The sequence below is a fragment of the Hippoglossus hippoglossus genome, chromosome 10 (genome assembly GCF_009819705.1).
Source record: "Hippoglossus hippoglossus isolate fHipHip1 chromosome 10, fHipHip1.pri, whole genome shotgun sequence".
NCBI lineage: Eukaryota > Metazoa > Chordata > Actinopteri > Pleuronectiformes > Pleuronectidae > Hippoglossus > Hippoglossus hippoglossus.
Window position 1 is genome coordinate 6,119,665 of NC_047160.1, and position 13,595 is coordinate 6,133,259.

Genomic DNA, 13,595 nt, shown 5'->3' on the forward strand with positions numbered 1-13,595 from the left:
GTGGATCAAACATCAAACAAGCTGCTGCTGCTGCTGCCTTAGCAAGCATGACAGTGTTCATGTGTGGAAACAAGGAGAGGGAGACTGACCTTGGTGTGTGTGGGTGTGTGTGTGTGTGTGTGTGTGTGTGTGTGTGTGTGTGTGTGTGAGAGAGTGTGTGAGAGGGTGTGTGTAAGCATGCATGCGATGGATGTAAGGCAGTGCAGAGGGGGCGACGGAGAGGGCAAGATAAAGAGAGCTCAGTGTTTGGTGATGAGGGGGCCTATGTGCGAGCGTAAGAGGAAGACTGCAGCCACTATGAGAGAGCCTGTGTGAGGGAAGGACAGCTTAATGTGCGTGTGTGAGTGTTTGAGAGTATGTAACTGAAGGAAGAAAATAAAGTCACGTGAGAGCAGTAAAATAACTTGATATATACTCAAGCTGAAGTGAGTTATGAAAGTATGCATGATAAAATCCTCAACTCTCTGAGTCTATATCTGCCTCATGGGTTAAATCCACTAAACAATGTGTCTGGGTTACCTTTAGTGAACTTACAAGTTGCTAATATCTGGTATAGAGGGGATCAACTCACAATGTACAATGCTGAAGAGAGAATGTAGCCCCAAGCTCATAGCTTCCCATAGAAAATGTGAAACCATCATTTGAAAGCATTAACACGAGCAGTAACCAACTTGTTGTTTTAGCATTTTAAGGGCGGATCAAGGTTCATGTCTTTGTTCCATTGTTTATATTTGATCCAGTTAGTTTTGGTTTCACATTGTAATTCAGGAAGACTTTTGTACGACATACTTACGTCCTGCTACAGGTTCACTGTCGTCACAGTGATTGACGTCAGCGTGTTGTCAGCTCAGCTGTTCTATCAGCTAACTTAGTAGTAGTGTGTAGAAAACAAGCAGTCTGTCAGTTTAAATGGAGAAAATAAATGAACCGGATCACTTTGTTGATTGCCGTTGGCATTTCAACCAGCAAACTCTGAGGACTCTGAGTAAGTGGAAAAAAATGTTAATTCCTCAAAGCTACTGTATATATATATATATATATATATATATATATATATATATATATATATATATTACTGTATAATTCAGTAGTATATTTTATGTAAAACTTTCTTCTCTGGAAGTACTACCTCAGAGGACCTGGTTGGGAGATGGTGTCTTGGCTGCTGCTCACTGCACATAGATTCCATGGTGGATCTGGTTTGATCATCTGTATCACATTCCAAATAGTTCCATGACACTTGTTAGACTTTAACGTTAAAACAACATTCATTTAGACACATATAATAACCGCACATCATATCTATTAAGCATCAGGCATCGTAAGCCACGAGGGATGAATACAACAGCAGAAACGTTTCATATTTCCAATCTCAATTTAAAATGTCAGTTTTCCTGTGGAAGTTTAATCACTAAAAGTTACTTATCATGCATAAAGGGTTTCATTCCACACAAGCTATTTTATTTAAGTATTTTCTCAGAGAGTGGATGTAGTTTACTAGTTTTGATCAACAGACCGTCAGCAGCAGCAGCCGTGGTCGTGATTAAGCCGCTGCGGCTCAACTCTGTGGTTGTGGATTAGGCTGAAGTTGCATTAAAGAACCTGAAGGTCAAATGCATCAGCCTCACAACATTTGCTGCAGGCCATTGGAGGCCGTGAGGAGGAGGATTCACTCATAAAGACCCCATCAGTGGTGGTGTCATCCCCCACATTTACAAATCTGTGACTGGAAACAGCAGACACCAGTGGGCTGTTTAACTAGTGCCATGAAGACTGAACCATGTCAGAATACATCAAATGGCTCAAATTCTGAAGTGGCCTCAATAAGAGATCCTTTTTTTCCCGGCTTTTAGGATAATCCTGCCATTTTTTCCCCCATTCTTTTTTCCAACTGCCTCGAAAAGTTGCACCATTTTTAGGAAGGTTTAATACAACAACAAACTACTAACATAAATACATAATTATAAACTTTTTTGTGTGAAGTTCATGTTCGACTTGACATCTACATTCATCTTCCCACCTCCTTTAGTTCACCATTAGTCCTTGTAGGAGTCTGGGGTTCAGGAGAGAGCTCCTGCTGGTTTCACAGTCCATAAAGCACAGCGCTTTGTTCAGTATGGATATGCTATCGTCTCTGTTGCAGCACATCAGCTACCCTGAAGTGCTTCCTTTCAAATTCATATTTCATTCTACTGAGTTTTATATGATCTTTTGCAGTGGCACACTAATAGTTTCACATCTAAGTACACAAACTATACCCTACTTTTATTGCATTAATATACAATTAGTCTGAATGTCACCTGTCTAAGGAAGCTACAGGTATTACACTCAAATATAGGAGATCATCACATCTTTGAGAAAAAATACTTGGTTTGTGTCCAATCCAACATTGAGGAGGCAGGGTTTATGACCTATACTGCTGCCAGCCACCAGGGGCAATCATGACATTTTGGCTTCAATTTTAGGCAGCATTCATGTTGTTCATCTTTATAGACAGTCTATGCCTGCGTACATAAGTAAGGTGCTGCTAGTTATCCAACCCATTGTGCCTGAAAGGTCTAGATGTGTCACTTTAGGGCTGTACATCTTTCCAATACCTCCCTGTTTCAGCCTTTCTGCCTCAGTACCTGTGACAGATTCACCCACACACTAGCACTAGTGGGGAGTCAATCTGGTTTCTCTATCCTGCATTATCTTGCGTACACACACACACACACACACACACACACACACAGTTTGACAGCAGACCTTACCCCCTGTACTGTTCCCTTCACAGCAGGAAAAGGTGCCTGGATTACTTTGGGTGGGCTGCCAGGGGTCGCACAGTTCAAGCTCAAACTCTGAGATACAACGTCAGGCTCAGTAGGCCAAGTGGGAAAGCCTTTCCAAGTGGAAAGCACTTTCAAACATCTCTTAAGCTGGAGGTCATTGGCCCTGTCTACTGAGAAGCTAGTCAGCCATTTAAGGGCCTTGGTAACATTCATTAAGTCTTAAAGGGATAGTTCACCGAAAAATGAAGAATGTACTCATTGTCTACTCACCACTAGGTTGGAGTTTCCGGACTTCACAGCATTGCAGCCAAATCTGATACAATTGAAATAAATAGGGAACGATTTTTCAAACATCCAAGTGTCTGTAAGCCCTGACACTCGACACGGCCTCATTTACACTGAGTATTTAGTCTAAATGTCCTGGCTGCAATGCTGTTTACCCCTGAAACTCCTACAGTGTTTTGTGGACTCAAACACTTCACCCACCCCTCCATCGGCATAGTGGTGAGCAGATAATGAGGACATTTTTCATCCCGACTAAAAATCTGTTAGCAGCGTGACCTTTTATTCAGCACGGGTTGCAAGTGCTGCAGGTGGGAGTAGCTAGTAAAACTAGCGAGGCTAACATTTGCATTAGAGCAGACACACTCCATTTTTTCACATCTTGCACTTAACAACCGAAGCACACTGTTTCACTCGTGGAGTAAAGTTAGAGTAGAGTTTTTAGCCTTGGTTTGGTCTGAGGTTTTATTCCTCAAAAATGTTAGCTCCTAAAAACGTTTTGTTACAAGCCATTACCGTACCGATTACACACACAGACACACACAGCCTTTAGCAGTTGCATTAGGTCCCTCTATGTCTCGGACTAAAAGGTTCAGAAAGTGGATCAAAAAAGAGCCTGTAGACTGTGTTATGCTACAGTGTGTGTGTTTGTGTGGATGTGTATGTGTGATAAAAGTCTTATTTTCTTTGTTCTATTTATATTTATAGTACCAAGGCCATGTTTTTTTCAATTACATCTTACTTGGGATGATTTTGGCCACACAACATAACAACATCTATCACAAAATGATCTCTCTGAAATTAAAGAAATGCTGCTTTTCCAAGAACTTTTTAAATGTTCCATTAGTAGTCAAATTAAACCTTGATAGTTGGGTCAGTAAGTTTCCTTTCTGCCAAAGAAACTGCTCCCTCCCAGCTCCATCTGAGCCTTACCTCCCGGAGGAGGCAGAGAAAAATATACATTTCTTTGCTATGTTTGATTAATCATCCAATCACTCTTTCTGTGTGTTTGGGTCTGAAAGAAATGCAAGGTCTTGATGCTTAACACCATGAGCTGTTTTCTGTCCACTTATGTTTTACTTGTCCAAATAACCCAGGTAAACACTTCCCACATATGACTGACTCACACCTTGATTTTTCTCGTTGCTGGTGCTTGTCTGAGAGAAACTGCTTCACTGTTCTCACCTCGAGACAACAACTCAATTCCGCTTTTTCACTACAATATAACAACCTGACAAAACCTGTTCTCCTCTGAGGACTGGAGACGGACTGCAGCCTGTGAGGCCAGGAAGAGGCAAAATCAAAAGTCGGACAGCCTTCTATCTCCAAGTTCTGCTCAGAACGGTTTGGCCTTTGTGCCTCTCTTGACTGGAATTATTTTTTCTTTTAATAGCAAACGTTTGAGAGTTGTAGTCTCATAATACTTCCTATATGGCACTGTGGTGGTTCTAAGAAGTTCTGTACTGATGAGTTTCACTGCAGTGTGGAAACCATGCCCTCTTCAACAATCAAAACCCAAATAATTCACTAATTGGTGAAATGATTGTTCCAATAGAAACACACAACACTCTTTTGTATAGCCAAAAATAAATATTTTCTGAGAAGCAAAACATTGTTTTGCTTCAAGTTACAAAACTGAAAACGTCACCTTGGACTCTGGTCCGTCCACCTCATGTTCTTGTGAATGTGTTATATCAGAAACACTGTAAATTTCATTTTACACAAGATCAGCCTGTCGTCTGTGTTAAAGTGAGGAATATGGAGCATCTTGTTAAGTCAAACATTAGCATAGGTTTCACAAATAATGAGATATTTAATCTTTTTGCTCATCAAGTATCTCGACTTTGAAAAGATTGTGCAAGAAACGTTCTGTTCGTAAAAAGGAATCACAGACTTGGATGAGGTTGCCTCTTTAGTGGAAGAGGAAGTGTTTGGTAGTGGTTGACTGTGAGGTTATTGGGGATTACATCTGTAGTTTCTCAAGAAACAATGAGATTGGTTTAAACTCAAAATTGCGTCATTCAGACCATGTTTTAGCCTAACGTGTGAACGTGTCTCCAGAGGAGGATATCAGAGAACATTTAGGCTGTTTTGAGTCGCATTTGAATGCCTGGACACTAGGATGACTTGAAAAATTCTCCTTTAGCTCTCAGCCTGCTGGAGGGGCGTGTCCACATCCAGGTGGATTGACAGCAACTTAAGTCCTGCGTGGGAAGGAGAAGAAAGTAAAGAAAGTAGTTGTATTTTTTGGACGGATAGGGACCACAGCAGTATCTTACCAGCCACGGGAACTTTAGCAGGTTTGTGTACATGCTGCTAAATGAAGCTCACTAGCTAATTAGCTTTCCAACCTGCAGAAACGATGTCAGCTGGGCCCTTTTCTCTGGTGACTGTTTCGTTGCTCCTCCGACAAGCTAAGTAGTAGAAGAGGACTCGTGTTGGTGCTTGTTAGATAAGAGGAGAGCGGAGCCGCAGAGCTAATGTGGGCTGTTGTTAAAAGCATGTGGCTCTTGCTGTGAGTAATGTTAGCAGGCTGTTATCTGCCTGTAACAGAGTGCTGACATTACTGCTGTATGCTAATGTGCTCTGGAGTGAGGCAACGTCATGTGGAAACACGTTGCCCATCTACACAGACAGAAGCTGACTAATGTAAAGATATCAATATCCACGTGACTTGTAGCTCAGGTACAGGCTGTGTGCTGTGCCAACACAAACAAACTCGAGAAAATATGGCCAATAGAAGTTTATCAAAGAAAACATTCGTGCTAATCATACACAGATGCAACCAATAACCACAAGTGACAATAGAGTGGCAACACTCAAGGTGCATGATGGGTTTTTTGGGACTCTTCAACATGCTGCACAGGTGTGTCTGGGTTATGTGTGGCTTTGACTAGAACTTAACTCAGCATAGTGGATGAGGAATTCTAAGGTCAGTTTTGGGATGTGATTATGGTGGTGATGAGACAATGTACTTTTATTCTTTTAAATTATTGATATTTTAGGTTTTTTTTGTAAAAGAAAAAGCACTATCAAAGTCATGAGCACTACATGTTCCCCTTTGAATCTTTAATCAAGTGTTGAAATTTTGACAAAAACTTAAAAAAATACAGTAGAGATTTCCAACTGGTATCGGAAACAACACGTACCTTTCCTCATCTTCATCTTTGTTCTTTTGGTTTCGTCATCCACATTGATTTGGGCCACTTTTATGTGCCATCCCATCATTGCCAATCTTCAAAGGCAAATGACTGTGTCTCACATATCAACCCCATCCCGGGCTCGATCATAAGCTATCCCACTGCTCACGTGAATGAAATGTGATTTCAATCAGCAGCTGGAGTTTGAGTTCTCTTTTTATTGTCATGTGTCGATGAAAATACGATGAAATGACTCCTGGCGTGGCTAATCTTCTTCTTTGATCTCTCCCTGGTTCCTGTGTTTGTGTGTGTGTGTGTGCCCATATAGTTGGTACACAGAGAGCATGAGAAAATCTGATTGTGTTCTATCAATGTGATTTCACATGGCTGGCTCAAACACTGTGAGTGTGTCCCTGAAGCTTCTGCAGCCTTTGTATTCATGATTTATGATCAAATCTAATTTAGTTTTAGGAGTTTGATTCAAACCATTTGTAAAAAAAATTAAATAAAACAGTCTTCTGTTTTTCAGATGTTTTAGATCAATATTTATGTTTTTTATATGTGATTCTTTTCCTGTAGTTCAAATAAAGCATTTTGTTTTTCCCTTTTTATGGCATATTGGCCCACATGCAACGAGATTTGAGGTTACCCTACTGTCTTTTTATCTGTAGCTAGTCAAGTTTGAGAGATAGAATCAGAAATGTTTGCACCCATTTGAAATCACATCAAATCACAAAAAGAACATTTTATACACATTGGTGTTCCTCTCCAAATGTCCAACTATTTGACCCCTTTTCGAAGTGGCAGTCACACAAAGTCATGCTAACATGCATTACAATATAGAATAGAACAATATCCTGTTGGGGGATAAGGTCATTTTTGGTTTGCACAGTATTTGGTCTTCATAATTCCCATCACATTGTTGAACTTATTTTGCACATTGTGTACCCTCGCAAAATAGACTCAATTCCCCTGAAAAATGGAATTACTGCTTTGTATGAAAAGCGAAGTACAGAGTCATAACTTTTAAAGACCAACACAGAAAAACACCAGGACAACATTCAAAAAGTCATAAAAAACCCATTGGGAAAGTGTGTTTCTGGTAACAGCTGAAGCAAATCCAAAAAGGTATTTGTAACTGGGACTGGTCTAACGGGTCCGATGCAAAATGTTGGAACAATATAGTGGAACTCAGTCACATGTAGAGGTGGGGGTGCTCAGTATTAGTCCTGGATGTTCTGATGCCAAAAGGGAAACTTCTCCTGGCATTCAAAAAAAAATCTCTTTTTAGAGCTTGTGTGTGGTTGAAAGGATAGAATGAATGAAATTGGTTGCAGTGGCCTTAAAAATGTTTGTGCTCTTACTTCGGTCACACAAATGTTGTTCATGAAGTGATGCAGACTGACATCGTTTTCAGAGTTATCAAAATCAAAATCAAAATTTGTGAACTAGTTTACAGTTAAAAGTGCTTTGTCTTTTATTCGTTCTGTTCCTCTGATATATGGGCACCTCACAGAATGTGTTCCTGCACTTAGGTTAATGGAGAACTCTAAATAGACCAGAAAGTGACCATAGCTGTGAATGAGTGACTGTATCTGTATGTCAACCTGTCCTCTCACGCAGCCAGCTGGGATTGGATAAGCGTTATAGATAATGGATGGATGATCTGAACCATAACTATCAAAGTTGCAGATCAGGAAACACTCACACTAATTGTTTTGTAGCACTCTGCTAAGCTGTTTTTATTATTTTAATTTATTTAAATATGAGGACACAGAAGCAAAATGTTGGCACATAGCTCTCTAGCAATGAAGGTGTAATTCTGTGGCATAAAGTCTCCAAAACCTGAGAAAAAATCCTGTGAGGGGACAGAGTTATAATTTAAACACACTTTATCGTTTGGTGTCATGGAAAACACTTTTGTGTTTTAACCTGGTTTAAATGAGAATCACAACGACACTTTGCCTTCTCTAGATAAGTTTTAACCCCATTCTCCTGTTTTCTCAGGTGCCTGCGGGGAATACAGAGATGAAGATCATATTCCTCCTCTTCCTCCTCCTCCTCGCCTCGGGAGCCTGTGATGACGTCAAGTACATCTCCAAGAGGAACTCAGGTAGGATGAGCCGGCCTTGGTGTTTCTTGTCTCCACTTGCAGCCGTGCTGATTTGCTGGAAATGAGCGTCTCTTGTTGAAAGTTCCCCGGTTTAGTTGTTTTTGTTTTGAGGTTTTTGTCTCTTTCTACGTAAACACACTAGATAATGCCACCTCCTGTCTTTTCCCATACCACTCCTCGCTCTTGATCCCTCTCTTCTCCCCCGACAGTCCTCTCCACTCTTACCTCTGATGATGTATTAATGTCCCTTGATGCAATGGATACGTACGTTTTCTTGCTCTTCTCTGCCTTTTCTCAGACAAAATGCCTCTCCAAACTCTATCTTGGAGCTTAGATAGATGTGTGTGTGTGTCTGTGTTTTCTTGCCTCTCTTTCTTTTCTGCTGAGGCTGCGTAATGATCAGCCTGTCTGACTGCTGCTGTCATTGTCGCTGCCGTTGTGCTCATTTGTGTATCAGCAGCCAGCCGGTGACAGATCTGCTGATGGTCTCTCATTCCCGATCGATTTGTTGTGCCTTGCTGATCAACAGCACTCAGAGAGTTTGATTAGTCTATCAATGTTATGTCATGCTGTCTCAATAATGCTTTGCATGATACTGTATGGTTAAGTATCAGTGACATCGAGGTGAGCTCCACTCCCTGTTCAGCCTTGTTGCTGTCTTTGCGTTTGAATAATGTTCTTCCTGATTCCCAGATGATCTGATGAATAGAAATTCTTGAGTTATAAATATTACCAGCAGTATTTGTAATTTTATTGTCGTGCTAGCAAGTCCGGAAAGTGATAAAAACATGGAAAATTACTCACCGATTTTTAGCAAACTCAGGTCATCTAATTATAACAATCCAGTTAGAATTGATTCCCCTGTAATGTAATCCTGTCTCACAATTTTGCTTGCTTGTAAGTGAGAGTTGAGGCCCTGGCAGTTTAATCAGGGGAATTTGTGGCAACCATAACAATTCTTTAGAGATCCTCTGTAATTACACAAACACACACAGCATCAAAGAATTACATTACTGGGCTTTGCTAAACTACTGCAAGACTTGTAAAGGCATTCAACTTCTTTTCTCAGTCATTTTCTTAAAATTCTTAAGTTGCATTATAATATTTTCACATTATATATTTCTGTGGATGTTTTTCTCCCTTGCTTAAAATGGGCTGGGCTCAGGAAGAAAAAGGTGATCACATGCAGATATGCACGAATTAGTATTTAGTAACGATCACAATGACACTAAATGGGTCCTTTGGGAAAATACGGTTATTCTTCTTCTTGGTGAAACTTGGATGTATTTTTATGATAAATATAAATATCAATGTGCTACCAGTTAGCTTAGCTTAGCAACTGAAGATAGAGGATTCATTTAGCCTGACTCTGTCTGAAAGTAATAAAATACTTTTTTTCTTAGAGATTTTCTGATACAATTTTTCCCTTCCTAATACGGATACTGATCCCTCGACATTGCATATCGGCTGATACAGAGTGATCGAATAACAGACCTTTTATCGTGAAATATTTCCACCTTGCTGACATTATCTCGCTCAAGCTGGCGAATGCAACAAAACCAGAAATCACTACTTCGCAGCTCTAAAAACGGTACTTGCCCAAAACAACAGCTCAACAGCTAAAGGAGCAAAGAAGAAGTGATTTCTGGAAAAAGAAAATTGCAGTTTTATCTTGGTAAAACTATACATTAAAGATGACGTACGGGGTCGTTACATAGATTTGTGTACTTGATGATGCCTTACCCACCATTTTCTGTTGTATCCGATGCTGGTATCGGAACATCACCACTTTTTTGGGGATCGTGCAACCATTTGAGACTCAAGGAAGTTACTGTCTCTGGATATGAAATACCAGTGTATGGTCAAATAGTCATTTTTTCCATTTCCTTTATGTAAAGAGGTTCTGGTTGGCAGATTGTGTTATCTTTAGACAGGGTCAGGCACTGTTTTTTCCCCCTGTCTTTACACTGAGCTTATTAGGTCAGAAGTTTTAAAACAAAGCCATTTTCCATGTTTTTATTGAAATCCCAACAGTTCAAGTCCAGTGACGGACATATAATGGTACAAATCAAAGTGACAAAAGATGAGCAGAAAAAACACAACACAGTTTGTTTATTAGAAGTATTAATGACTTTAAAAAAGCTTAGTGAGTACTAGAGAGCTTTGTTTCACTGCAGTCACTCTTCGCCCAGTCTGCTCAGTTTCCTTTACACCCACTCTTCAACATGCGGACGTGTGGGTGGGCTGGTGGGAGTTTTTGTTTGGTATTTGTTGTGTATGTGCGTGTGTGTGTGTGTGTTAGCTTGCAGGCATGCCAGCATGTGTGAACAGTCCACTTCATGCCATAGTGAACAGTGACTGTCTGTGTGTGGGTGCAGTATATATCCAGGTTCTGTGCGTGCATTTGTGTGTGTGTGTGTGTGTGTGTGTGTGTGTGAGAACTCCCAGAGTGTGCTACAGTGTAAGCTCTCTGGATGTACACTCTCCGTCTTTGTATGTGTGTGTGGGAGAGGTGTGCACAGAGCAATTATGTGATCAGAGCAGAGCCAAGCGGACATTTATGTGGGCGACCGCTACAGTCAGCCAAAGATAAGCTGTTAGATCTTTTCACTCTCATTGTGTGATTATGTATGCAACGCTTATAATGTCTCCAGAGGTCTGTTTTGACATACATAGTGAAGCAAAACTTGCAAGGCAGATAGTCGGTTGCTGTGGACAGATGGGTCGCTTGCCTTTTTGCTATTATTTGTCCTTTTCCAGAGGAAAGGACCGAACAGTTATGGTGGTAGTTTCCCATGTTTCTTATTTTGCTCAGGAGAAGATTGTGCATGGTTGAGCCTTGCCTGTGTGCAAGTGCCTTTGGTAGTTCAGCTTTATCAGATTGCTTTTGCTTTAGATGTCTTGTAATCTTTGCATACGGCTTCTCACAGTAAAGGCAGTAATTCTTCTTATCATAGATTAGTTGGTGTTCAGTGTTTGAGGACATTTTCACTTTGATATATGGTTGTTGAGGTTCACTTCCATGTGCAGTTTTATCCATTGAAGGTGGTTTTCTTTGGAGTATTTCCTTTTCTTCTGCTTCTGTTTGTTTTGCTTCTTCTTTTTCTTCATCTGAGGTTTCCAGAGAAAGGGAGACCTGTTGTTCAGTGGTCTGAAAAAAGAGAAACAAAACCTCTTATTAATTTGCAAATAATAATAGAATAAAATCACACCGGCACTACTTTTTTAAGTTATCATGCATTTTTCACCACCTCTGTTTATGTAATTAAACCCTTTATTACCATTTCACACACAGATAATTCCTCTTCAGTGGAAGAAGATGAATCCATCCGGTCATTGCCGGTAATCTCTGGCTGATTATTGACAATACACTCATCTCATCTGGTGTTTGGGGACAGCAATTTGCTGCATGGGTCCTGTCTTGTAACAACAACAAAAAACCAGTGTATGAATTCATACATCATTGCCTGATTTGTGGCATGTCACTTTTTGTGATTGTTTCTATTCCTGCTATTATAGCTGTTGAATTCATGCCTCATTCCGTTAAATCATTTTCCATCTTTTGAGTCTAGTTAATATTAAGTAATATTTTTTGGTTGACCAAATTTTATTGGCACCATTTATTCAATACAGACATATTACTGATACAGAGTAACTGTCAAATGGTGTGCAGAGTCGCTCTCCCAACCCCCACACACATACCTGCATACCACTCCCCACCTACTTAGAGCCCTTCGGAAAATCCATTCCCCACAGTTCCTATTCAAAGTGAACATTTCACACGTTTCTACCAAAGCGCTGATTACTGAGGCCCTGAGATCATTAGGTGGGATGAGGTTGTGATGACACATCTCTCCATAGGCTGAGAGTTGAGGACACTGCTTTGTCGATCCTTGCTGTGGTTTGACTAATATTTCAAAATTAGGTCAAATTATGCCGATGTAGGAGTCAATGGGATGAAGTGGTCAGGAGATTTCTCGTTTTGTGCTCCTCTCTGTGTGCTTTTTATTTACAAACATTTTATGGCTACAGACAACTTCCGGGTGTCACCAAAACATCCGCCTTTAACCCCTCCCGGTGCCCTTATTACCATGGTAACCCCACAGAGTGTGTAATCGTGCAAACCAGATAGTGCAAATCAAATAGTGTAAACCACGTCAACAGTCTTTGGTGATTTCTGTCTATCACATGTGTCCACTACACAGATATCCAATATATGGTTTGACATAGGTGTAGGCAATATGGATCTTTTCACTGTAATATAATGCTCAGTGTGTGAAAAATCTATTAAAAGAACACTATTCACAGATACATTATACAAATTGGACTATCCTTTTTGGTTAATCTAGAAAACTGACTTGTGGAACCTGTAAATGCATATAAGGGGTCTGTTACTTCCACAGTGATTTAAAGATTTTCTTCAAGGATGGAGTTTATTCACTGACGTTCTCTATGCCTACTTCTTTTTCACAACCTTATTTTATGCTCCACTAATAAGTGCCACTCTACATTTTAGGTGTCAAGAATACGCTTAAAAGAATTAATGCGAGTTTACAAAGCATATGTATAATATTGTTAAGAATGAGAGAAGTCCTTATCACATAGTTAAATAAGGAAAACCCTGAGATAGTGTGTAACAAAATGTGTAAATATAAATATAAATACATGTCTCCAATGACAGTTGAGGTCTCCGGAGTCGTACACAATTTCTTCTCCTGCATTTATTTGTTTGACTGCAAATGCACACAGATGTGGCCTTTTCTGCTCATTTTTCTTACCAGAAAGCATTGCCGTGAAAGGAGTCTTTAGTTGCAATCACTCCATAGCATGATCAAAAATATTATAAAACAAAATTTATTCATTATATTTATTTATAAATTGTATTGTATTATTATGACACAAGTTTAATAACTGCCACGACATACCATGAACAACCAACATTAACTGACTCAGCAATTGTAGCACTTGATGATATGCATTGTCATTTTAAGAGTTTGGATTTAAAAAAGGCTAGCTTTGAGAACAATTACTGTATCTACATCTATATACTTGCACATCATAAGTTTGTTTCCTACGTATAATGGCAGTAAGCATTCATCATTGAAAAGAGAAGAAGATCAAGATCAAGTCTGCCATTTGTATATCTACACACACATTTTAAATTGGGGAAAGCATGCCAGTAAGCTTAGCTAACCATGAAAACTGGAAGCAGTGGGAAACAGTTAACCTTGCTCAGTCCACAGCTATAAAACACCTAGGCCACAACAGCAATCATGTTTCTGCTTTGTT

At 39.9% G+C, this 13,595-nt stretch overlaps 1 protein-coding gene across 5 annotated transcripts in view; it reads left to right on the forward strand.

Annotated features, from left to right (window-relative positions):
* il1rapl2 (interleukin 1 receptor accessory protein-like 2) overlaps nt 1-13,595 on the forward strand; it is a 373,733-nt gene that overhangs the window by 57,156 nt on the left and 302,982 nt on the right. For all 5 annotated transcript variants that reach the window (XM_034597454.1, XM_034597453.1, XM_034597457.1 and 2 more), the window contains one exon: nt 8,201-8,306. In XM_034597454.1, the coding sequence (XP_034453345.1) occupies nt 8,222-8,306 (85 nt within the window). In that variant the 5' untranslated portion in view covers nt 8,201-8,221. The remainder of the gene's footprint in view (nt 1-8,200; nt 8,307-13,595) is intronic.